The sequence below is a fragment of the Myxocyprinus asiaticus genome, chromosome 16 (genome assembly GCF_019703515.2).
Source record: "Myxocyprinus asiaticus isolate MX2 ecotype Aquarium Trade chromosome 16, UBuf_Myxa_2, whole genome shotgun sequence".
NCBI lineage: Eukaryota > Metazoa > Chordata > Actinopteri > Cypriniformes > Catostomidae > Myxocyprinus > Myxocyprinus asiaticus.
Window position 1 is genome coordinate 26,505,195 of NC_059359.1, and position 26,298 is coordinate 26,531,492.

The following is a 26,298-nucleotide window of genomic DNA, read 5'->3' on the forward strand; positions in this document are numbered from 1 at the left end:
ATTCTTTGTAAATTTATTTACATGTGATTTTTTTAGTTTTTTTAGTTTTAATAAATTTGCAAAGATTTCAAACAAACTTCTTTCACGTTGTCATTATGGGGTATTGTTTGTAGAATTTTGAGGAAAATAATGAATTTAATCCATTTTGGAATAAGGCTGTAACATAACAAAATGTGGAAAAAGTGAAGCGCTGTGAATACTTTCCGGGATGCACTGTAATACACTCACCGGCAACTTTATTAGGGACACCTGTACATCTAGTTATTCATGCGTTTATCTTATCAGCCAAACATGTGGCAGTAGTGTAATGTATAAAATCATGCAGATATGGGTCAGGAGCTTCAGTTAATATTCACATCAACCATCAGAATGGGGAAAATTGTGATCTCAGTGATTTGGACTGTGGCATGATTGTTGATGCCAGACTGGCTGGTTTGAGTATTTCTGTAACTGCTGATCTCCTGGGATTTTCACACACAACAGTCTCTAGAATTTATAGAGAATGGTACTAAAAACAAAAAACAACCAGTGAGTGGCAGTTGTATGGACAAAAATGCCTTGTTGATGAGAGAGGTCAACAGAAAATGGCCAGACTTGTTAGATCTGACAGAAAGGCTACAGTAACTCAGCTAACCACTCTAAACAAATGAAGTGAACAGAATAGCATCTCAGAATGCACAACATGTCGAACCTTGAGGTGGATGGGCTACAACAGCAGAAGACCACATTAGGTTCCACTTCTGTCAGCCAAGAACAGAAAACTTAGGCTGTAGTGTACCATCTATGTACCTCAGCAGAAATCCAGATTTGTCAGACCAGGCGATGTTTTCCCAATCGTCTACTGTCCAGTTTTGGTGAGCCTGTGCCCACTGCAGCCTCAGTTTCCTATTCTAAGCTGACAGTAGTGGTACCCGGAGGGGTCTTCTGCTGCTGTAGCCCATCCGCCTCAATGTTCGACATGTTGTATGTTCAGAAATGCTTTTCTGCATAGCACTGTTGTAACGCGTGTTTATTTGGGATACTGTCACCTTCCTTTCAGCTTGGACCAGTCTGGCCATTTTCCTCTGACCTCTGTCATTAACAGGCTGTTTTCGCCCACAGAACCACTGCTCGCTTGATGTTTTTTGCAACATTCTCTGTACACTCTAGAGACTGTTGTGCGTAAAAATCCCAGGAGATCGGCAGTTACAGAAATACTCAAACCAGCCTGTCTGGCAACAACTATCATGCCACGGTCTACAGTACTGTGCAAAAGTCTTAGGCACATAAGATGTTTCACAAAAGCATTTGTCTTAAGATGGTTATTTATATCTTCAGCTTTAGTGTGTCAATAAGATATATAAATGTTAGACTCCCAAACATTACTTTTGCAAATAGAAAATATTAGAGTAGAAGAACAGGGCACTCTGCAAGAGATGTCATGGCCCCCCACAAAGCCCCCCACTGAACATCGTGTCTTTCTGAGATTACATATAGAGACAGAAGCAATTGAGATAGCCTAAATAGATTGAAGAACTGTGGCGAATTCTCCAAGAAGCTTTGAACATCCTATCTGCCAACAACCAAAAAAAACTGTGTCCAGGTGTACCTAGGAGAATTGGTGCTGTTTTGAAGGCAAAGGTGGTAACACCGATTATTGATTTAGCTTTTCTTTTCTTTTTTTTTTTTTTTTGTTTACTTTGTATGACATTAAGTGATAACTGAAAAATATATTTATGGCATTATTTTTGAAGACATCCTCACTATGCAACATTTTTGTGTGCCTAAAACTTTTGCACGGTACTGCATATCACTGAGATCACATTTTTTCTGATGGTTGATGTGAACATTAACTGAAGCTCCTGACCCATATGTGCATGATTTTATACATTACACTGCTGCCACACGATTGGCTGATTAGATAATTGCATGAATAAGTAGATGTACAGGTGTACCTAAGAAAGTGGCCAGTGAGTGTATATTCACATATATTTAAATGTAGAGGGTCCTCCATAGGTCCAGCCTTTTCACTCCATAACCTGCTCCGGCTGCTCTTTGATCTTCACTCAGATTTTCTTCTGTGCAAATGTAATCCTGCTTCACACTGTAACCAGTTACTGTAAGATACATTTTGCTTCTTGGACAGCTTGATGATGGGCAGCACATATTTCATATTCTTCCTCAACATCTTCTGTGACAGAGCAGACATACTGTTGATTTATGTGCACTTTGAACACATTTGTATTTATCATAATTTACCATTTACATTGTGTGAAAGCCACCCTCTCGTCCAGCTGTAGATATTTGTCCTGTTGGTGTGTATTTAAAGATAACAATGTGGAATGATTATTTTATTTTATTTATTTATTTTTAACAGCATGCAAAATTGAAATCTGTTTGAGTGCATTTTGATTAGTATCATATAACAATCATTTTGTTAAGAAATATCATGGTGCTGCAAGATCCTCATCACTCCTTTGACTGGTCATTGATGGACTACTTCTGAATGTTTAAAACATACAGTAGGATACTACTATAGTTCAAACTTCAAAGCCTGTGTTGTGGTGACAAATGAGACCTCTCTTCACAAAGACAAAGAACCTTTACTTTGTAAGCATGTGGCCAGTTACATTAAACACTGAAATGTATTTCATTGGCTGTGTGAAGCAAGTAAAGTTTAAATGTGTGAGTGTTATTTTATTGGCTTGTTAGCATAGTAAGATATCAGTGGTAGCTTTTTTTTTTTTTTTTTCCTCCTCTACTGAATGTTTTTCAGAGAGAGGTTATTTTTGAAAGTATATTTTTATTGTAAGCATACAGCTTAAATAAATGGTTATACAAAAGATTGACCCAATAAAGGGGCATGTTGTCAAACCCTGACTGGCTATTTTATTACGTCCATTTCCCCCACTGCTTTATTATCTGTTTCCTTTATGTTTGCACTGTTGTGTTGAATCCTACTGTTATTGCTGTTCTTGTGCTAGCAAACAATGCAAATTGTACTGTATCTCTGCAGTGACAAATAAACGGATTCTGTATGCCTTTGATATTTGTTGTAAAATTGTTTTTATGGATATTTTGATAAATAAAACAATTTCTGAAAAGTGATTCAAGGATCCTTCAAGCCCAAACACGCCTAAAATAGCAGTTAGGTTAGACTTTCTTTTAAGTCATTACCATTATAATGGGTGATGGGTGAATTATAAAGATGATGATAGTGCTGCTGGTAATTGGAAGCGTGACAGTCCGCGGGTCCGTAAGCGAGTCTCTTTATTACATTACCCCACATCGATTGTCGTTGCCAGACCGCTGACTGATTTCTAGACGGGAAAAGAAGATCGATATTCCTGGGTTAAATCTAGCTTGGATTGAGAACTTTACTGTAGTCACTATCCTAACTACAACGTGACTACATCGCACCCGTGAGGGCGGAAACCGTCATTACATTTTATTAAGTGGGACGCAGCATGTCAGTGGGTGGATATCTTCGACTGTTCTCCACAGGTGGTCGCATTTATAAGTCTTTCCATGATTGTTTGTGTGTGATCTCAAGCAATACTCAATTTTCAAACGACTTAACTATAGTTTAACCAAGTTGTGCTTTTCTCCAATAAAAAGTACAGAGAAAGTTGCCACAAGGGAAGATTTTGCACTCACACCCACATACACACAAAATCACAGTGGTTTCCCAAGAAAATATCAAATGATTTTAACAGGTTTAAAAAGAACAGGACACCATGATACTGTTTTAATATAAATCCTTCAATACAGCATATACACTGACATTTCCCACTTTCCAACACACTCACTCAAACTTTCAGTCACGCAAACTCTCTAGTCCACAAACTATTTACATCCCCATGATCTCTGTGTTTGCATCGATCTTTCAGATTATCTTCCTTCTTCAAAATGTTCTCAGTTACACCTATACCATCCATTGTGCCCAATTAAAAAAAAATTAAAGGAGCCAATGATGACATCACGCCCTAGAGTTGCGTTCTTCCTCCTCATTTTCCAGCTGGTAGGCGGGTCTGTAGCGGGTCACACCTCTCCCATCCATCACTTTAAGAGAAGGATTCCTGCAAGTGTTATCCATACTGCCCAAAGAAGTGTATCTATGGGGGAGACAGATGCAGGCATGAGCAAAGCACATCCATTAGCCAATTATTATGAATTATTACTGAAATGTGAAGACTGGTTGTGAAGAGAGGTTTCTCACCCTTTATCATACAGAATACAGTATGGCACATACAGTGTTCTCAGGAATGACCAGATATCATGATAAGTCCAGTCCTGCAGACAGAGAGAGAGAGAGAGAGAGAGAGAGATGGGAGGTGGGGTAGATGGTGGATATTAAGCGAACATCTAAAAGTTACATAAAATTCATTTAGATCCCAGATCATTTGTAATTCTGAGAACATGCTGTACTGCCATGTCTTTTCCATAAGCAGCTCTGATTAAGATGATGGAGTTGCTGCGTAACGGTCACGGAGAGCCTCATTCATCATCATTCACCATCTCTTGGCTGTTTCTGCTGCCAGCGTACATGAGAGTGAGTGGGAGAGATGACAGGTGATTTACTGACTGTGGAGTCAGTTCAGAAACTACGGAAAAGGCAAGATTGTTTTAGGCCTTTCTGTTTCTCTCTCTGTGTGTCTATTTCTGTGTGTTTTCTTCTGTCAAACCAATAGTGTCATAAAAAGCAAATGTGAGATGAAAAAACCATTTTTGAACCATTTCATTTTGTGGCACTTCTATGACACTTTCGGCTCACGTGTTGACTCGCGTACTCTTCAGGACTCGTACAGGTCCTTTGTATCGCATATGCAACACGCTATCTGTTGAGCTACTACACAATTTGATCACACTTAATCAAGCTTGTAAATGTAGTTGGTAATGTAATGCAAATGTTAAACTGAGTCATGCACTATAGTAAGAGTGTTTAGATGTCATAAGATAGCATTGTGTGAGGAGCAGGGCAAAAAGTAAGTGTTTATGAACTGATAATCTGCCATTTTACTCATGATTTGAGTGAGAGGGGATAAAAGTCATTGTTGTTTTAGCGCCTCTAGTGTTCATTCCATTTCCATTTCCATTTATTCATTTGGCAGACGCTTTTATCCAAAGTGACTTACAAAAGAGGAATACATTATAAGTGAATCATTCCACCAGGAAATTATCGTGTTATGTACAACAGGCCACATAAAAATCATTTTGTAAAAATATGGTTATTGTAACATGATTCTTTGACCAGAATGTCATCAAAGACAGTAAAAAGGTGACTTAACAGAGTCTTAATAGAATTGAACAACATCCTCTCTCACGCAATCTCCTCTCTTGAATTAATTCTAGCTAGGAAAAAAAGTTACTTTTTAATATCCAAGTACAATTTCGTGTCAATACTTTTTTACTTTCACCCAAGTATGTTTTTGGCTAGGGGGCCTGGGTAGCTCAGCGAGTATTGACGCTGATTACCCCCACTGAAGTCGCGAGTTCGAATCCAGGGTGTGCTGTTTGACTCCAGCCAGGTTTGGCCTGGTTGCTAGGGAGGGTAGAGTCACATGGGGTAACCTCCTCGTGGTCACGATTATAGTTCTCGCTCTCAATGGGGCGTGTGGTAAGTTGTGCATGAATCGTGGAGAGTAACATGAGCCTCCACATGCAGAGTCTCCGTGGTGTCATGCACGACGAGCCACGTGATAAGATGCGTGGATTGACGGTCTCATAAGCAGAGGCAACTGAGACTTGTCCTCTGCCACCCGGACTGAGGTGAGTAACCGCGCCACCATGAGGACCTACTAAGTAGTGGGAATTGGGCGTTCCAAATTGGAAGAAAAGGGGATCATTTTTATTTATTTTTTTAAGCATGTTTTTGGCTAGATTCTTGGACTTTTAATTGAGGAAAATTTTCACTCAGTATCCATACATTCACTTAAGTATAATTTCTGAGTACTTTTACACCCCTGTGCATGTGTGATTGCATTTGTTCTCCGCTCACTATTTCAAAACAAACACGCACACATTACATAACCACACTCAGGGTTCGCACACTTTCTGACCGATCAATTTCCATGACTTTTCCATGACCTTTCCAGTCATTTAGTACTGGATAATAGTGATATGAATATTAAGGAATGTAATGATTCCAGTTACTTAACAGTTTCTTTTAGGACTTTTGAGGAAGAGATACACATTATTGGTTAATTTTGAGTCAGAGGTGACAAAATGAACAATTTGAGATTCAGTAAGTTACTGATTCACCTAAAAGAACAGGGTGATAAGAGTCAAACTTTTAAAGCTTTTAAAATTCATGTAATTGTCTTTTTATTTAATTATTTTTTGTGCTTTAGACAACAATACAACAAATCAGAAGATAAAAACTACTTGCCCTTTTTGTTTTTCTACATATTGTCATTGCTGCAAATGCAAATAAAAACTTAGAGATAAAAAAGTACATGCGCATGGCTGTGTCACATAAAGGTTTTGCCTCTGCGGTCACGCAACTCCTTTTCTGCCATTTTTTAAAAATAATTTGGGACATTTGCAAGGGATTGTGTGCCTTGATGTGTAGCCTTCCGATTGAGAAGCATTCTATGTGTTGTGCTGCTGAATAGAGCATCAGGAAACACAAAGTAGTTTAGCGCTGTGTTGCATTCACATCGGTGGAAGATTCAAGATCGAGAACCATTAAAAAACTGAAAGTCATGAAAATCATACGTTTCCAAAACTACTGGATAAGGATTCAAATTAATTTATATTCAGACCAATTCACTACTGAATCATTCAAAGCAATCTGACCAATACATTGAAAAGAACCAACACAAAAGTAAGAGTAGCTCACAAATCGAGCATCACTATGGCTAGCAAGCAAGTAGTACTTTACACAAGCTGTACACAAGAACAATATCTGACTGATTAAATATTTGGAATATGTGGAGAAAAACTAGAAAAATATATATTCACTATAGTAATTTCCATGACTTTTTTTTAATGTCCATGATACACAAAATTAAATAATTACATTTCCTGGTATGTCCAAGTTTTATTATGACTGTGGGAACCCTGCACACTCCACTTACATTGTGCAGATATGTGCGTGTGATCTAGTCCCTCACCAGTAGAGGGTTGACCCTCATGTAATCAGGCCAGCCCGGGTCTGTGGGACAGAGGGGTGTCAGCGTGTGTGAATAAGGGTCGGTTCGTCTTGTTCCCATCAGAACAGCCCGTAACTCCGGCCTCCTCTCCTGCACCTCACTCAGTGCCTGCCGAATACTGCCCTCCACTGAGAACAGGTCAAGGTCATATCTACAGAAAAGAGAAAAAGAATGTGTCAAATAAATACACCTATGGAGTTTCTGATTGACAATGATGAATTAATGATGCCTTGATGATGTGGATCCCTGTTCAATGCACAGTTAGTGTAACAGACTGCTACTAGTTGTTCAATAGTAGTACATGTTAGGGTTGTTATGGTTACAGAAAGTGCATCTCATCTATTTTGGAAAACTTTTTTTTTTAAGTGATTCAAAAAGGTGAAGTATTTTCAGAACATAAGAACATAAATATGCTGTTTGTCTCAGAAAGGACTAAATCATATGTTTACATATGCCATTTCCTGATGCAGCCAACCAGTTCTGGGAGAGATGCCAGAGCACCACTTTGTGATTTACCTGCTTGGGAGGTAGGAAAACAGTTCCAGACTGATGCCCTCTTTTAAATCATTGCTGTGCCTATTATCATGCAGTATAAACAAGCATCTGTTCTTACCTATTAATTGTATCCTGCAAGAATCTCTCCATTTCAGGAAAAGGAGAGACAATTCGAATGTACAAAGCTTTTACTCTGTCTTTGCCATCTGGATAACGCCTGAGAGAGAGAGAGAGAGAGAGAGAGAGAGAGAGAGAGAGAGAGAGAGAGAATGCAAAATCAAAATGATCTTAATTTTTCAAATTAATGTGCCATCAGGGTGTCATATTTACAAATGAAACAGCTGAAGCTTCCATGTGATTGAGTAAAGCTCATGTAAGGCATCAGCACAGATTGCTGTAGTCTAGTGTGAAAAATGCATGTAAAAGCTGAAAATAGCTCTGATGACCTTTGATTTTTGGATGCATAAGCCACACTTAAAGGGTTAGTTCACCCAAAAATGAAATTTCTCTCATCATTTACTCACCCTCATGCCATCCCAGATGTGTATGACTTTCTTTCTTCTGCTGAACACAAACAAAAAATTTTATAAGAATATCTTAGCTCTGTTGGTCCATTTAATGCAAGTGATTGGTGATCAAAGTCAGCATAAACATAATCCATAAGACTACAGTGGTTTACTCAATGTCTTCTGAAGCGATCCAGTTGGTTTTGGGTCAGAACAGACCAAAATATAACTCCTTTGTCACTGTACATCTTGACAGCAGTCTCCTTGGCGATCATGATTTCAAGCTCGATTACACTTCCTGTAGTGCCATCTAGCGCTCTGTGCATGTGTCAAGTGCTAGGAAGTGTAATCAAGCTTGAAATCATGATCGTGCCTAGAGGCTGCAATGGCAAGATGTAAATTAGAGAATTTTCATTTTTGGGTGAACTATCCCTTTAATGTATAAATTATATTACATTACATAAGATAACACATCAAATCAAGTGGCATCTACAAACATATGTTAGACCTTTTCTCAGAACAGGGCTCTATTCTAACATTTTTGTTTAGGAGCACTCGTGCCCCTAAGTGAAACATTTTAGGGGCACAGTCAAAAGTTCAGTTTTTTATGTGTAACTGTTAATGTATCACAACAGAGCATGCATACACAAGCAGGCATTAAGATTACTACAGAATTTATAAAAAAATTATTCTTGATTCTTGATACATCTTCTCTAATAAACCTTTTTCAAGTTATTATTTTTTAAATTAACCTTACAGGCAACACCAAACAACATCAGTCCTGACTGATCTCCTTTATAAGCCAGAAAGCCACTAATAAACTAATAATATATTGAGGACACTTTATACTTCCATTAGCCATTAACAAACATATAGATAATTATAATTTCATCAACATTTAAATCTATTAAATTAAACTTTCATGACATTCAACTATATGAATGTATTTTCAAATGTATCTGTTAAGCATTGTATAATGCAATAATGCTTAATATTAAGGAGATATAAAATGTAAATTTTCTATGGCACGCACATAAACTACCTCACAAAGATGCATTTCTGCATGCATAGGCCTACATGCTGTTTTTTTAATTGTTTTTCTAGGAATACTGTATACACTGATGAGCCAAAACATTATGACCACCTGCATAATAGGCTGTTGGTCCTCCGCGTGCCACCAAAACAACGCTGACCCACCGAGGCATGGACTTTACAAGACCCTTGAATGTGTCCTGTGGTATCTGGCATCAAGAAATTAGCAGCAGATCCTTCAAGTTCTGTAAGTTGTGAGGTGGAGCCACCATGGATCCACCATGGATTGAGCTTGTTGGTCCAGCACATCCCACAGATACTCAATCGGATTGAGATCTGAGGAACTTGGAGGTCAGGGCAACACCTTGAACTCTTCATCATGTTCCTCAAACCATTCCCGAACAATGTGTGCAGTGTGGCAGGGTGCATTACCCTGCTGAAGGAGGCCACTGCCATCAGGGAATTCCATTGCCATGAAGGGGTATATGCAATGATGTCAAATTGATATCCACATGAATGGCCGGACCCAGGGTTTCCCAGCAGAAAATTGCCCAGAGCATCACACTCCCTCCACCAGCTTGTCGTCTTCCCACACTGCATCCTGGTGCCATCATTTCCCCAGGTAGATGGCGCACATGTACATCGCTTCTGTCAGGATGTTGGTCTTCTGTGTTTTTCTGTTTGTCTGTTTCTCCCCCTGAGTGTTTTGTGTTGGTCTGTTCCTGTGGCATGGCGGCTCAATCCGCTGATTTGTCTCACCTGCCTCTCGTCATTCCATCACCAGTCTTTCCTACATAAACCCAGAGTTTTCAGCCATTCATCACCAGATTTTTCAGTCTAGTTCATTGGTACTAACACTAAGGCCGAACTTAGTTAGGTTGCTACTTTCGTTCTCAGTTTTTGCCCGTGACTTTCCTGTTTTCTCCTCTGCCCCAGGACCATCACTCTTCCTGTTTGCCCGTTCCCATTCTGTATTCCTCTGCCCCGATCCTCATCCAGCCTGCCCCGCCTAGCCATCAGCCCACCGATCTGCTCTGCCAATTCCTTCAGTTCATTGTGGAAAAAATAAACCATTTCATCGAACTCACTCTCCTTGTGTCTGTGTGCTGCATTTGGGTTCAGTTCTCATTCTGACATAACAGAACAATCTGGCCACTATGGACCAAGCAGACACAGATACTGTTTATAATGTACTCTCTGGGCAAGAAGTACTTCTGGAACAGCACGAAAAACAGTTACGAGATCTCGTGGACTGCAACCAAGCCTTGACAGGTCAGATCTCTCAAATCTGTGAAAACCTAAATTATATTTCTGTTCTGCTCACTCGGTAGTCTATGAGTCATTCTTTCAGTCAGCCCGCGCCTACAGCACCCCATCACCTCCTTCATGGAACATTCATCCTTTACGTGAGGCTCATGTCCCGGATCATGAACCATACTCCGGAGATTTAGGGAAGTGTAAGTCCTTTTTGCTTCAGTGTTCTCTAGTTTTTGGCCAGCGGCCACATCCATATTCCAAAGATGAAGCGAAGATCTCTTATGTCATTGGGCTCCTTCAGGGAGATGCCTTAGCATGGGCTACAGCAGTCTGGAGCGGTCAAACCACCTTGTTTAACACTTATGCCTTTTTTACTACTGAACTCAGGAAAGTTTTTGACCACACTGTTCATGGAGCTGATGCCCAGAAGCGCCCCCTTACGCTCTGTCAGGGCTCTCAACGTGTGGTTGAATATTCAGTGGAGTTCCACATCTTGGCAGCTGAATTGGACTGGAATGATGGGGTTCTTCAGACAATGTTTCGGAATGATTCAATGACCGAATTAAGGACAAACTGGCTGTTAAGGACAGATCAGACTCTCTTGACTCACTTGTGTCTCTCTCTATCACTTTAGACAATTGCCTGAGAGAACGCTGTAGGGAAAAATCCTGTCTCTCTCACCCCACTCCCTCAACTCGTGTCTTTTACCGGTCGAATGGAAAGAGGGCCGCCAAATTACCTTCTATTCCCCGTGTCTCAATCGACTCTTCGCCATCTGATGAGCCCATGCAGCTGGGTCATGCTCATCTCACCCCAGCCGAACGACACTGTAGAATGAGGGCGGGAGAGTGTGTATTGCAGTCAGATGGGCCATTTCGTAGCCACTTGTTCCCTTCAGCCAAAAGGAGGCACACTCCAGTAGGAGGAGGATTACTAGTGAGCTACATCCTCCTCTGTTTCCCCTCTCCGCATACAATTACAAGCTACACAGTGTTCTAACCAGCAGTCCCTTTCTCTGTAAGCTCTGGTGCAGATGACAGCTTTCTGGATGTCAAGCTCACATCCCAGGCCAGCATTTTGTCTAAACCACTAGACACTCCTTTCACTGTGAATGCCTTGGATGGAAAATTTTTAGACCGTATCACTCATCGCACTGTTCCTAGTCCTGTCTGGAAATCACTGAGAGTACATTCAGTTTTAATATCCTCACCTACATCTTATCTAGTCTTAGGACATTCCTGGCTACGAATTTATAACACACATTGACTGGACCTCTGGAAAAATAATTAACTGGAGTATATTCTGCCATTCCTTCTGTCTGCAGTCTGCCCTACCTCCAGCAGAGGGTGCTGTTGCGCCACTCGCCCAGGAATCCTTGGCTCTGTCCACTATTCCTTCGGAGTATCATGACTTGTGTGAAGTCTTCAGTAAGGATCAGGCTCTCTCTTTGCCACTTCATCGCCCTTATGACTGTTCAATTGATCTTCTGCCTGGAGCCCCTTTGCCTACCAGTCATTTGTATAACCTCACCAGACCTGAAAGGCCATGGAAAAATACATTCACGATTCCCTAGCTGCTGGCATTATCTGCTCTTCCTCTTCACCTCTTGGCGCAGGTTTCTTCTTTGTGTCTAAGAAAGATGGCACTCTCCGTCCATGCATAGACTTCTGTAGTCTCAATAACATCACCATCAAAAACAAGTATCCTCTTACCCACATTAACTCAGCTTTCGAACCACTTCACGAAGCCACTGTCTTCTCTAAACTGGATCTGTGTAACACCTATCACTTAGTGAGAATTCGAGAAGGGGACGAATGGAAGACTACTTTCAACACACCCCTAGGCCACTTTGAATATCTTGTGATGCCTTTCGGAATCACTAATGCCCTTGCTGTGTTCCAAACCTTGGTGAATGATGTCCTTCGTGATTTCCTCAACCACTTCATCTTTGTTTACCTCGACAATATCCTGATCTATTCTTGCACCCCTTCTAATAATATCAGCCATGTCCATCAGGTACTGCAAAGGCTTCTAGAAAATCGACTATTTGTCAAGGCGGAGAAATGGGAATTTGATGTCAATTCAGTCAGGTTCCTGGGCTGCATAATCGAGGGTGGACAGGTGAAGACAGACCCTGAAAAGATCAGAGCAGTGGCAGAATGGCATAACCTACCTCCCTTAAACAACTACAGTGTTTTCTGGGCTTTGAAAATTTTTATCGTTGTTTCATCAGGGATTATAGTCATGTGGCCGCACCGCTTACCGAGCTCACATCTTCTTCCACCCCTTTTCATTGGACTGAAGAAGCAAATCAAGCCTTTGCTACACTAAAGGATTTATTCACATCAGCTCCGATGTTGATCCAGCCAGACCCGTCTTGTCAATTCATTGTGGAAGTGGATGCTTACCACTCAGGTGTAGGAGCGATTCTGTCCCAACGCTCCACCCCTGATGGCAAACTCCAACCCTGTGCCTTCTTTTCCCGCCACCTGACTAGTGCTGAACGCAACTATGGTGTCGGGAACCGTGAATTACTGGCAGTCAAGTTAGCCCTGGAGGAGTGGAGGCACTGGCTTGAAGGAACTGAACAACAATTTCTTGTATGGACTGACCATAAAAACCTTGCATACATACAGACTGCCAAATTACTGAATTCACGGCAAGCCTGCTGGGCTTTATTTTTTGGGTGTTTCAATTTCACTCTCACTTACCTGGCTCCAAGAACGGCAAGCCCGATGCCCTCTCCCATCAGTTTGTCCCTGAGGAGAACCATTCGAGCCCTGAAAAAATCCTTCCTTCTTCCTGTGTTGTGGGGGCTATTTCTTGGGAGATCAAGTCAGTGGTCAGAGAATCTCAATGCACCCAACCCGATCCTGGTAATGGTCCTCCGGGATGTTTATATGTTCCTGATGCTGTTCGTTCCTGAGTTCTCCAGTGGAGTCATGCCCCCCTGTACATGTTTTCCATCTCCATGGCATCCCCTTAGACATTGTCTCCGATCGTGGACCGCAGTTCACCTCCCAGGTTGGGAGAGCCTTCTGCCAGGCTCTCAGAGCATCAGTGAGTTTATCCTCTGGCTTCAATCCTCAATCCAATGGGCAAGCGGAAAGAATCAACCAGGAGTTAGAAGCCGCTTTACGATATGTTGCAGCCTGTAATCCCTTGTCCTGGAGTACCCACCTTGCTTGGATTGAGTACGCTCACAACTCCTTTCTCAGCTCAGCCATGGGCATGTCTCCATTCGAATGTTCCTTGGGATATCAGCCGTTGTTTCCGGTCCAGGAGAACGATATTGCAGTTCCATCTGTGCAAGCTCACCGCTGACGCTGCCGTAAGGATTGGAGAGATGTCTGCTCTGCCCTCCTCCGTTCGGCCGACCGCCATCGGATTCCTGCACCCAATTACAGACCAGGTCAGAGAGTGTGGTTGTCATCAAAAAACATCCCGTTGAGAGCAGAGTCGAGAAAGCTGTCTCCCCGTTACCTTGACCCCTTCGTCATTGAAAGAATCATCAACCCCTCTGCAATTAAGCTCAGTCTACCGAGGTGTATGAAAATCCACCCCACATTCCACGTCTCCCAGTTAAAACCAATCCATGTCAGTCCACTATGCCCTCCAGCCAATCCCCCTCCACCTGTCCGGGTTGTGGATGATCAACCTGCTTACACCGTCAGGAGGCTGTTGGACATGCGCTGCCATGGACGGGGTCTGCAATACCTCCTGGACTGGGAGAGATACGGACCAAGGAGCGGACATGGGTGCCCCGTTCCTTCGTCCTAGACCCCTCCCTCATCTGGCAGTTCCATCGATGCCACCCTAACAAGCCTGGCAGGTCGCCAAGGGGGGGGGGGGGGGGGGTTGTACTGTCAGGATTTTGGTTTTCTGTGTTTTTCTGTTTCTCCCCCTGTGTGTTTTGTGTTGGTCTTTTCCTTTGGTGTGGTGGCTCAATCCAATGATTTGTCTCACCTGCCTCTCATCATTCCATCACCAGTATGTCCTACATAAACCCGAAGTTTTCAGCCATTCATTGCCAGATTGTTCAGTCTAGTTCATTGGTACTAACACTAAGGTCGAACTTAGTTAGGTTGATACTTTCGCTCTCAGTTTTTGCCCGTGTCTTACCAGTTTTCTCCTCTGCCCCAGGTCCATCACTCTTCCTGTTTGCCCATTCCCATTCTGTATTCCTCTGCACTGATCCTCATCCAGCCTGCAATGCCTAGCGATCTACCCGCCGATCTGCTCTGTAAATTCCTTCAGTTCATTGTGGCAAAAATAAACAATTTCATCGAACTCACTCTGTGCTGCATTTGGGTTCAGTTCTCATTCTGGCATAACAGCTTCATGTGCTCAGTTCTTTACACAATTCAAGTGATTTACTTGTTTTCTTTGCTTGAGGCAGGCCAATAATTTGCCCCTTCTGAAACACAGGAACATCTTTTCCGCAACCATGGATTCATTTTCCGACATGGTTGTTTAAGAAATGAGAAGATACACACTGCATCAGTTAGGGTTAAAAGAATTGTTGCCAGCTGAAACATATTAATCACTGCAATAATGATCCAATCATAGGCTCTTAAGTATCTGCTTATTTAAATCTAAACGGCAACTTTTTTTGGCCAAGCAGTGTATTATTGATTTATATTTAAACCACAAAATTGTTAGTGTGAAATGCTTTGCTAGGAAAGTGTGCCTGTGTGGGAAGACAATCATGTCAAAGAAACCATGGTGTAAAGATAAAAAAAAATATATTTATTCAGCTTTATTCATTTTCAGTCTAACCCTTGTTTTTAATTTGATCTTTCTTACCTCTTTAGAGCAGCATAATACAAATGCAGTAGAGCTGTGCAGTCCTTGCCACCATTAAAGCCAACACAGATCTCATTAGCTGAATACTGTTCCAGTGCTGTCTCAATGGTCCTCAAAGCTGTTCCTACTTTCTGCCCCAGTAGCGAACCTATGGGATATTTAATCAAACAGAGTTCCCTTTCATATCTTACAGCTAATTTAAGACATGTTCAACTAGGTTCTTCTCACCTAATTAAATGGATGTTTAAACTGGTTAAAGTCAAACACAACTGGCTATAGCAACAGTAATATTTGCTAGGGGGTCACTCATGACCAATGAAATATCACTTTCTCTCCATCTTTATCCCTTTCCCTTGATCTGTTCTCTCTGCCCACCACTTTCTCTTTCTCATCCATTCCCTTACCGCTGTTTGAGAGCGAGTACACCTCTTCTGTGGCGATTGTGACAGGGTCAGTGATGAGAGGTACCAAACTCCCTTTAGGTAGCTCTTCTATTAGCTGAGCTTGTGCCCGTTCAACATCCTCTGTACAGTCTGTGTCCAGAACCAATCGGACACGATGATAATTGCTCAGCCAGTCTGGGTAAGAGCCCAGAGAGACTCGCTTGCCCCAGCCTGCCTGGAGCTTTGTCAGAACCGGGGCTATCTCTGTCTCATCTGCATCCACAAACACTTCACGGGTGTGAAAGGTGGTACCAGAACCTGAAAACAGATGGGCAAGTCCATTAAAGGACCGTTCCAGCAGAGAGGGGATGCCAGGGAACATGTATACATTGCGGACACTGACTAGAGGGTAGCGATTTCGCTGGCCTGTCTGATGGTCTGTGCCAAAATTGAGTTTAGCAGAAACAGGGACCATTGCAAGTTTCATAGTGGCACTGTTGGGATCGACCGCACCAAAGAACTCTTCCACTAGCCTTGTTAGTTCCGGGTGGGCATGCAGGCCTTCGCCAAATGCCATGGCAACACTCTCAAAAGTGACATCATCATGGGTAGGGCCGACGCCACCAGATGTGATGAGGTGAGTAACGGAGGAGGAAAGCTGGGCCACTTCTTTAGCAATGACTTCTTGGATGTCAGGTACCACAGTGATACGCTGTACAGCGACACCAAGCTTGCGGAGGCCGCGGCACAGGAAGGCACTGTTCGTGTCAACAGTGTGGCCCTGTAACATAGATATATTGACAAAACAATTTTTAATTTGTCACTAAACAAAATCAATTAAGAGATCTGCACTATACTGTCCATTGCAATACATAACCCATATAATTTTACTCTTGCTGTCATACAAATATCAGTAATCACATATATGAAAGGGATTATCATCACTAGGTTCGGAATAGCATACTACCATACTATTCTTACTATTTTTATCTATTGCAGAAATATTAAGTGAATTATGGTAGTGTGCTATTTCGAAGCTTATTACTTATCAATAGCTATTGGATTTTCACCTTGAGGATCTCATCTCCTATGATGAGAATAGCTGCTGTGGCAGCGCCACCATTCTCTGTGGAGAAAGCATTGCAGTTCTGAGCCATTGGGATTATTTGAGCTCTAACTCGCCAAATCCTCACAACTACACTGCTAATCCGAGCCAACGCCTGCAGCATTCAGCCCAAAAATGATGACACAGGAGAAAGGTAGAGAAAGAAAAAGGAAGAGAGAGATGCTCTGTTGGAAACAAGTAGAAAAATTCTGAGCAATAAAAAAACATTTTAATAAACAAAATGCAGTATTACTTGCACCATCACTACATAAAACATACCAAAAAAAAAATTGTAATAAATTTGAAGACCTACAAATCTAAATATAAAGATATACTTTCAGATACAGAGAATAATTTAAAAACTGAAAACAACAATAAAATGCTTTCTTAAAACTATATTAATACACACCATTCCAGGGAAACTATATCCTTGAGTTAACCATATCATAAACTACTTTCTATATCATACCTGACAATATATATATATATATATTTTTTTTTTCATGCCAAATACCATTAAGTGTCCCAAACAGTTAAATATAAATTGTCTACACCAGTGGTTCCCAACCCTGTTCCAGGAGCACCCCCAGAATAATAGTAGAAAATTATTTATTTCAGCTTTTATTACTTTCGTCACATTCCCAGTGGGTCAGAAGTTTAGATATACTTTGTTAGTATTTGGTAGCATTGCCTTTAAATTGTTTATCTTGGGTCAAACATTTTGGGTAGCCTTCCACAAACTTCTCACAATAAGTTTCTGGAATTTTGGCCCATTCCTTGGGATTGTAGGCCTCCTTGCTCGCACACGCTTTCAGTTCTGCCCACATATTTTCTATCAGATTGAGGGCAAGGCTTTGTGATGGCTGCTCCAGTACCTTGACTTTGTTGTCCTTAAGCCATTTTTCCACAACTTTGGAGGTATGCTTGGAGTCATTGTCCATATGGAAGACCCATTTGCGACCAAGCTTTAACTTCCTGGCTGATGTCTTGAGATGTTGCTTCAATATATCCATATCATTTTCCCTCTTCATGATGCCATTTATTTTGTGAAGTGTACCAGTCCCTCCTGCAGCAAAGCACCCCCACAACATGATACTGTCACTCCCATGCTTCACGGTTGGGATGGTGTTCTTTGGCTTGCAAGCCTCACCCTTTTTCCTCCAAACATAACAATGGTCAATATGGCCAAACAGTTCAATTTTTGTTTCATCAGACCAGAGGACATTTCTCCAAAAAGTAAGATCTTTCTACCCATGTGCACTTGCAAACTGTAGTCTGTCTTTATGGCAATTTTGGAGCAGCCTTTCAAGTTATGTCAATATAGGACAATATCGTATGGATATAGATACTTGTCTACCTTTTTCCTGTAGCATCTTCACAAGTTGATTTGCACTTTTTGCACCAAACTACATTCATCTCTAGGAGACAGAATGCATCTTTTTCCTGAGTGGTATGATGGCTGCGTGCTCCCATGGTGTTTATACTTGCGTACTATTGTTTATACAGATAAACATGGTACCTACAGGCATTAGAAAATTGCTCCCAAGGATGAACCAGACTTGTGGAGGTCCACAATTTTTTTTTCTGAGGTCTTGGCTGATTTCTTTTGATTTTCCCATGATGTCAAGCAAAGAGGCACTGAGTTTGAAGGTAGGCCTCAAAATACATTCACAGGTACACCTCCAATTGACTCCAATTAGCCTATCAGAAGCTAATTGGCTAATTGCCTAAAGGCTTGACAAAATTTTCTGGAATTTTCCAAGCTGCTTAAAGGCACAGTTAACTTAGTGTATGTAAACTTCTGACCCACTGGAATTGTGATATAGTCAATTAAAAGTGAAACAATCTGTCTGTAAACAATTGTTGGAAAAATGACTTGTGTCATGCACAAAGTAGATGTCCTAAATGACTTGCCAAAGCTATAGTTTGCTAATATGAAATCTGTGGAGTGGTTAAAAAATTAGTTTTAATGACTTTAACCTAAGTGTATGTAAACTTCTGACTTTAACTGTATATCTATCTGCAGAGACTTATGTCACAGCAGTTTCAGGCCGGAAGTTAGGGCGGAGCTAATTACAACACAACAATCATGGTGGAGAACATGATGAGTTGCTGTCTTTGTAATATCTTAATGAATCTATAATTATTTGTTGAACAATGAATCTATATATTCATCTTTAGTTTTTATCTGCTTACTACTAAATCTGTAGGTGTGTTTATTTTTATTCTTATTGAAGCTTGAATTTTTTGTCATGATTTATTAAATCAAATATTTTTCTGGGGACATTTTGATTACCCTTCAGATTGTGTTTTGTAAACAGGCATTGCCATAAAGTCACTTTAGTTTTTTTTTTTTTTATATTTCTGAATATAAATGGGTTGTTTCCTTCTGTTTTCTTTTATTTAGGCCTATGGTTTGTGAGTTTATGGTAGCTTACTAATACTCTTGTTGTGTTGGTCCAAGTTCCCAAAATTGAGCATTGCGTGTGGTGCATTTTTCCCCTAGTAGAGACATATTACGATTCGGAGAGGTAAAAAATACCTCAGTTGCAGCAATGCAAAACATGTTGCAGCGATTTTCAGTGCCCTTTTTACAAGACAAGTGTGTTTAAGCAGACAAGAATGGACAAATTAAAACTGCATCTCCAAAGCCACTCCAAGGCAGTTGTCAATGGAGATATAAACATCTTGAGTTGTTTGTCAATGTATGTAGCACAAATATTTATATTTACTTTACTTTTCACAGATGTGGCTTAGGCTGTAGAACACCACTCCATTACCTCTGTCTGTACTGAGCAACTACAGTTTTAAGGAGAGACGATTTTGAAAATCATTCACATGTTTGTAAACATAAACAGCATACCACTTCAGCCAAAGTGCCACCAACCACCAGTGCAACAGTGCCCACACCAGCAGTCAGAGACACACCATCAACCACCAATGCAACAGTGCCCACGCCAGCGGTCAGAGACACACCATCAACCACCAGTGCAACAGTGCCCACACCAGCAGTCAGAGACACACCATCAACCACCAGTGTGTGGAGGTGAGGGCGTGGTCGAGCACCCGTCTGGGGAGAGAGAAAGCGGTGAGGACATCCACCTGAGATGAATTGTGACTAATTACCATCTCTATGTTCACGGGTGCCCTGGCCTCGGGGGTGTGCTAACGCTCCTGTCTCTCTCTCCCCCGGCTCAAACTGTTCTTCCTCTCAGGTGAGGGAAGCTGCCGCCACCGATGTGGGCATGAGGATTGGGCCGGTCTGTTGGAGTTGCGGGGAGCTGGGACACGTCCATGAACAGTGCCCGGTGATGGAGGTGGGGACAGTGATCCGGGTCCCCAACACTCCACAGGCCACCCCCGATCGAGCCGGGATGTACCAAATACCCGTGAGTATTAGGGGGGGTACATACCAAGCCTTGGTGGATTCAGGCTGTAACAAACCTCTATTCATCAATGCTTGGTTCAAAATGGGGCATTGGATTCAAATAATCGGGTGAAGGTGAGGTGTGTGCACAGGGAAATTTACGCCTATTCTGAAGTGACTGTCACTATTCTATTTCGGGGTCAAAAGCATAACACTGAGGCCGTGGTTAGTTCCCGCCTCACCCATTCATTAATTTTGGGTACTAATTGGCTGGCCTTTTCCGAATTGTTAAAGGGGTTGTGTGTGGATGGGTCCTGTAATACAGTGGGACGGTGTGGGGTGTGCAATGCGCTGATGGGGGAGGCGGAGCCGGGGCCGTCTACGTCAGCTCCGTGTCAGGATGACGTAAGGGAGGGGGAAGCCTCGGTTTCCCCAGCCCTTAGGGAAATTCCCGCTGGGGATTTCCCTCTGGAGCAGATGCGAGACGAGACTCTTAAGCACACGTTTGACCAAGTGAAAGTAATTGATGATCAACGCCTTCAGCCGCGCATTGCACTCACATATCCGTATTTCTCAATTATAAACGATCGGTTGAATCGAGTGACGCAGGACGCTCAGACAAAAGCAGATACAACCCAGTTGTTAGTACCAAGGAGCCGTCAGGAAATGTTGTTCCAGGCGGCTCATCATAGTCCGATGGCAGGTTACTTAGGACAGGGGAAAACAAAACCGTTTCTATTGGCCGGGCATTTGCAAAATGTTAGCCGTTGGTGTGCAACATGCCACGAATGTCAGTTGGCGAATCCGCCTGCCACACCAAAAGCGCCATTGCGCCCTCTTCCGTTGATCGAGGTTCCCTTTGACAGATTTGGCATGGACCTTGTGGACCATGGACCGGCCATTAGAACGGTCAGCATGCGGGCATCGCTTTGTGTTGGTTCTGGTGGACTATGCAACGCGATACACGGAAGCAGTGCCTCTTCACAACATCTCAGCATGTAGTGTTGCGGAGGCAGTCTTCAGAATTAATCCCAAGTGGGGATTCCGAAAGAAATCCTCACTGACCAGGGGACATGTCACGTACACTGCACGAGCTGTACGAATTATTAGGTATTACATTGATTCGGACAAGCATGTACCATCCACAAACAGACGGCTTGGTCGAACGATTTAATAAGACCTTAAAAAATATGATTCGTAAATTTGTGCACGAAGATGCTCTGAATTGGGATAGGTGGCTCGAACCCCTGTTATTTGCAGTACGAGAGGTCCCGCAAGCCTCCACAGGGTTTTCCCCATTTGAATTATTATATGGGCGTAAGCCCCGTGGCGTGTTAGACGTCATGAAGGAAAACTGGGAGGAGGGACCTTCACAAAGCAAAAATTAAATTAAATTCATTCTTGACCTGAGAGCAAAACTTCACACACTGGGTCGTCTATCACAGGAGAATTTGCTACAGGCACAAGAATGTCAGTCCCGGTTGTATAACAGGGGTGCTCGGCTATGGGAATTTGCACTGAGAGATAAAATACTTGTTTTTACTGCCCACGTCGAGCTCTTAATTACTTGCAAAGTGGCAAGGGCCCTTTGAGGTCACACAGCGAGTTGGGGAAGTCAATTATGAGGTAGTGCATACAGATAGGGGCGGGGCTCGTCAAATTGCCAGGTTGCAAAATACGGAGGTTGCCAGGTTGCAAAATTATTTCTCTGACGTGTTCTCGCCTCTCCCCGGCCGCACTAATCTCACAAAACACTACATCAAGACAACTCCAGGAGTAGTGGCACATAGCATCCCTACCGCTTACCCGAACAAAGACACAAGTAGTACGGGAAGAATTAAAGGCCATGCTCGATATGGGCGTAATAGAAGAATCCCACAGTGATTGGGCCAGCCCGGTGGTTCTGGTATTGACGAACTGCTTGATTGGCTGGGCTCGGCTCACTTTTATTCGACACTGGATTTGACAAAGGGATATTGGCAGATCCCCTTAACGCCGATGTCCCGTGAGAAAACAGCCTTCTCCACACCGTTTGGATTACACCAATTTGTGACCCTTCGATTCGGTTTGTTTGGGGCCCCAGCAACGTTTCAGCATCTTATGGACCGAATCCTCAGACCGCATGCTGCATATGCCGCTGTTTATTTGGATGATATCATTATTTAAAGTAATGATTGGCAACGGCAAATGCAGCATCTGAGGGCGGTTCTGAGGTCGCTGAGACGAGCAGGGCTCACAGCAAACCCGAAGAAATGTGCAACTGGACAGGTTGAGGTACGGTATCTGGGGTTCCACTTGGGTCACGGGCAGGTGCGACCTCAAATTGATAAAACTGCAGCGATCGCGACCTGCCCGAGACCCAAGACCAAAAAGGAGGTGAGACAGTTTCTGGGGCTGGCCTGCTACTATCGAAGGTTTGTGCCTAATTATTCCAACGTCACCAACCCCCTGAATAATCTCACTAAAAAGGGAGCCCAAGACCTGGTCCAGTGGACGGAGTCGTGCCAACAAGCTTCCACGCAGGTAAAAGCTGCACTTTGTGGCGGGCCACTTCTGCAATCCCCTGATTTCTCTCTCTCCCTTTTGTTTTACAGATGGACGAATCGGACAGGGGGCTGGGTGCTGTTCTGTCCCAAGAGATGGAGGAGCGCCCGGTGCTGTACATTAGTCGAAAGCTCTCTATGAGAGAGACGAAGTACAGCACCATAGAGAATGAGTGTTTGGCCATCAAGTGTTGCGGTCCTCACTCTACGCTACTATTTGTTGGGATGAGTATTCACCCTCTGTTCGGACCACACCCTGCTCCAATGGCTCCACCGCATGAAGGATTCCAATGCCCGGATAACCTGTTGGTATCTGGCACTTCAGCCATTTAAGAACAAGGCACTCCCAGCAGCAATGAGGTATGTGCCAAATATAGACAAATGCATACAGATATGTATGTATATATATCACACACACACACACACACACACACACATATATATATATGTGTATGTGTGTGTGTGTGTGTGTTGTTGTTGCAAATATTTAAACCAATAATTACATTATTCTTTACACTTCTCTAATGAAGGAGCTACCAATAATTAAAAACCTCAAAACAGTTGTGAAATGGCTGCATGGGAATAAACAGCTGTTCAGGGGCAAAGCTGAAGAGCCTCGTTTCCTACAGTTGGAAGAAGAGGATAAGGAAAGGGCCATCCACAAACTTTTGAAGAACCTGAACTTTCCAGAGAGACCTTCATATTTCATTTTCTTTTCAGTGATGATTTGTTTCCTGGAATTACATGATAAGATGGGCCTAAGAGTAAATTGTTCTTTTGATGAGTTTTAAGTTGTCTATTTATGTTGTGTAAGTTGTATAAATTTTGAGTGTTTAAAATGTTGTTGTTGTTTGCAAGTTGTATTTCTTATTAGTTTTCTAATTGTTTAATGTACATTTTTGCTAGGCTTTGAAATTAAATGTTTATTTTTAATTTGATATGAATAAACATACACTGGCGGCCAAAAATTTGGAATAATGTACAGATTTTGCTGTTTTGGAAGGAAATTGGTACTTTAATTCACCAAAGTGGCATTCAACTGATCACAAAGTATAGTCAGGACATTACTGATGTAAAAAACAGCACCATCACTATTTGATAAAAGTCATTTTTGATCAAATCTAAACAGGCCTCATTTCCAGCAGCCATCACTCCAACACCTTATCCTTGAGTATTCATGCTAAATTGCTAATTTGGTACTAGGAAATCACTTGCCATTATATCAAACACAGCTGAAAGCTATTTGGTTTCTTAAATTAAGCTTAACATTGTCTTTGTGTTTGTTTTTGTGTTGCCACAGTATGCAATAGATTGGCATGTCTTAAGGTCAATATTAAGTCAAAAATAGCAAAAAAGAAACGGCTTTCTCTAGAAATTCATCAGTCAATCTGTGGAGCGGGACATGGTTGTGTGTCTGTCACTGGGGAGAGAAAGCAAGTGGTAAGGGCCATCACCTGGTGATTGTTAACATTAAACACCTGTGTCTCGTTTCAGTGACGATGGAGACGGGCTTTAAAAGGCCGCCGGAGCAACAGCCTGGCAGAGAGAGACCAGAGACGCTGTGTGTGCTCTAAAAGTCAATACTTTGCTGTGAAGCTGAAAAGCAATTGTATTAAAAGTTGACTCAAGTGGACTCTGAAACCAGCTCCCATGTCCTTCCTACTTGAACCCCTCTACACAATCATTGTTTTGAGGAATGAAGGCTATACAATGCTTGAAATTGCCAAAAAAACTGAAGATTTCATACAAAGGTGTACACTACAGTCTTCAAAGACAAAGGACAACTGGCTCTAACAAGGACAAAAAGAGATGTGGAAGGCCAGATGTACAACTAAACAAGAGGATAAGTACATCAGAGTCTCTAGTTTGAGAAATAGATGCCTCACATGTCTTCAGCTGACAGCTTCATTGAATTCTACACACTCAACACCAGTTTCATGTACAACAGTAAAGAGAAGACTCAGGGGTGCAGGTCTTATGGGAAGAATTGCAAAGAAAAAGCCACTTTTGAAACAGAAAAGGTTAGAGTAGGAAAAGAAACACAGACATTGGACAACAGATAACTGGAAAAGAGTGTTATGGATCTTTTTTTTTTTTTTTTGATTTTTCCCCTTTTTCAACCAATTTGGAATGCCCAATTCCCAGTGCATTTTTTAAGTCCTCGTGGTCGCGTAGTGATTCGCCTCAATCCGGGTGGTGGAGGATGAATCCCAGTTGCCTCCGTGTCTGAGACCATCAACCCGCGCATCTTATCATGTGGCTTGTTGAGCGCGTTGCCACGGAGACATAGCGAGTGTGGAGGCTTAATGCCACCCACCGCTGCATCCGCGCACAACTCACCACGCGCCCCACTGAAAATGAACCACATTATAGCAACCACGAGGAGGTTACCCCATGTGACTCTACCCTCCCTAGCAACTGGGCCAATTTGGTTGCTTAGGAGACCTGGCTGGAGTCACTCAGCACGCCCTGGGATTCAAAATAGCGAACTCCAGGGGTGGTAGCCAGAGTCTTTTACCACTGAGCTACCCAGGCCCCCAATGAGTGTTATGGATCTTAACCTCATTGAGCTTTTGTGGGATCAGCTAGAATGTAAGGTGCATGAGAATTGCCCGACAAGACAGCCATATCTATGGCAAGTGCTACAGGAAGCATGTGGTGAAATGTCACCTGAGTATCTGGACAAAGTGACAGCTAGAATGCCAAGGATCTGCAAAGCTGTCATAGCTTCACGTGGAGGATTTTTTGATGAGAACTCTTTGAAGTAGTTTAAGTTGAACATTTTTTTTCAAATTGTAATAGTAATTTTTCACATTATTAATGTCCTGACTATACCTTGTGATCAGTTGAATGCCACTGTGGTGAATAAAATCACCAATTTATTTCCATAAGAGCAAAATCTGTACATTATTCCAAACTTTTGGCCGCCAGTGCATATGACATTAAATGCCCATGCTTTGTTCCATTAAGTACTATTTGTAACATCATGAACATGAATGAAATCATATGATCACATATAAAATAGTCAAATAGGTAACACTTTAAAATAAGGTTCCATTTGTTAAATGAATAACAATGAGCAATGCATTTTCAGCTTTTGTTCATCTTGGTAAATGTTGTATTTAACATTACTAATATATTTTTAAAATTAAAAGTTGTATATGTTAAAATTAGTTCATGCACTATTAATGTCTCAGTTACGTACGTAACATCGTTTCCCTGAGATGAAGGGAACGAGACATGCGTAGCTATGCATATGGGGAGTGCATTCTTACACTACCTAGTTGAGCCCTCTCTACAATAACGGCAATATTCTAATATTGGCTATGGTGTTTGAGCCCCGCCTGTTTTGGTGCGAAACTGTCCACTATAAAAACAGGTGCACAGACACCATTTCCTCAGAATTTCTGACCGAGAACAAGGAGCGCATAGCTCGTGCCTCAAGAACTCTGAGTCTTGTAGTGCAGCTAGCGTTCGCAATGTCTTGTTCCCTTCAACTCAGGGAACCGAGGTTACGTACGTAACCGAGACGTTCCCTTACAACTCAGTATACTTGACGTTGCGTAGCTACGCATATGGGGAACAGAATCTCATCACGTCGCACTACACGATATAACTTCCCAGAGAGGAAACATGGTGGTGCAGTCTTGTGGGACGGCGACTGACATGAG

General features: G+C 42.2%; 2 protein-coding genes across 7 annotated transcripts in view; one reads left to right on the plus strand and one right to left on the minus strand.

Moving 5' to 3' along the window:
- Positions 1 to 1,905: 1,905 nt before the first annotated feature.
- The window catches only part of LOC127453843 (FAD synthase-like), a 34,879-nt gene continuing 10,486 nt past the window's right edge, over positions 1,906 to 26,298 (minus strand). For 2 of the 6 annotated variants that reach the window (XM_051720569.1, XM_051720571.1), the window contains exons 2-8: positions 16,683 to 16,902; positions 15,634 to 16,393; positions 15,230 to 15,377; positions 7,747 to 7,845; positions 7,095 to 7,284; positions 4,199 to 4,272; positions 1,906 to 4,094 (exon numbers count right to left, since the gene is read on the minus strand). In XM_051720569.1, the coding sequence (XP_051576529.1) occupies positions 3,959 to 4,094; positions 4,199 to 4,272; positions 7,095 to 7,284; positions 7,747 to 7,845; positions 15,230 to 15,377; positions 15,634 to 16,393; positions 16,683 to 16,841 (1,566 nt within the window). In that variant the 5' untranslated portion in view covers positions 16,842 to 16,902 and the 3' untranslated portion in view covers positions 1,906 to 3,958. Of the gene's footprint in view, positions 4,095 to 4,198; positions 4,273 to 7,058; positions 7,285 to 7,746; positions 7,846 to 8,152; positions 8,193 to 14,545; positions 14,675 to 15,229; positions 15,378 to 15,633; positions 16,394 to 16,682; positions 16,903 to 26,298 lie in introns of those variants that run through there. The other 4 variants (XM_051720572.1, XR_007899459.1, XM_051720573.1 and 1 more) reach the window with 4 other exon arrangements.
- Positions 16,853 to 25,478, plus strand: LOC127453784 (uncharacterized). Its single transcript, XM_051720482.1, has 4 exons — positions 16,853 to 16,871; positions 19,576 to 19,805; positions 19,933 to 20,106; positions 22,679 to 25,478. Exons 1-4 carry the CDS (start codon positions 16,853 to 16,855, stop codon positions 22,958 to 22,960), a joined length of 705 nt encoding a protein of 234 aa, XP_051576442.1. The 3' UTR covers positions 22,961 to 25,478.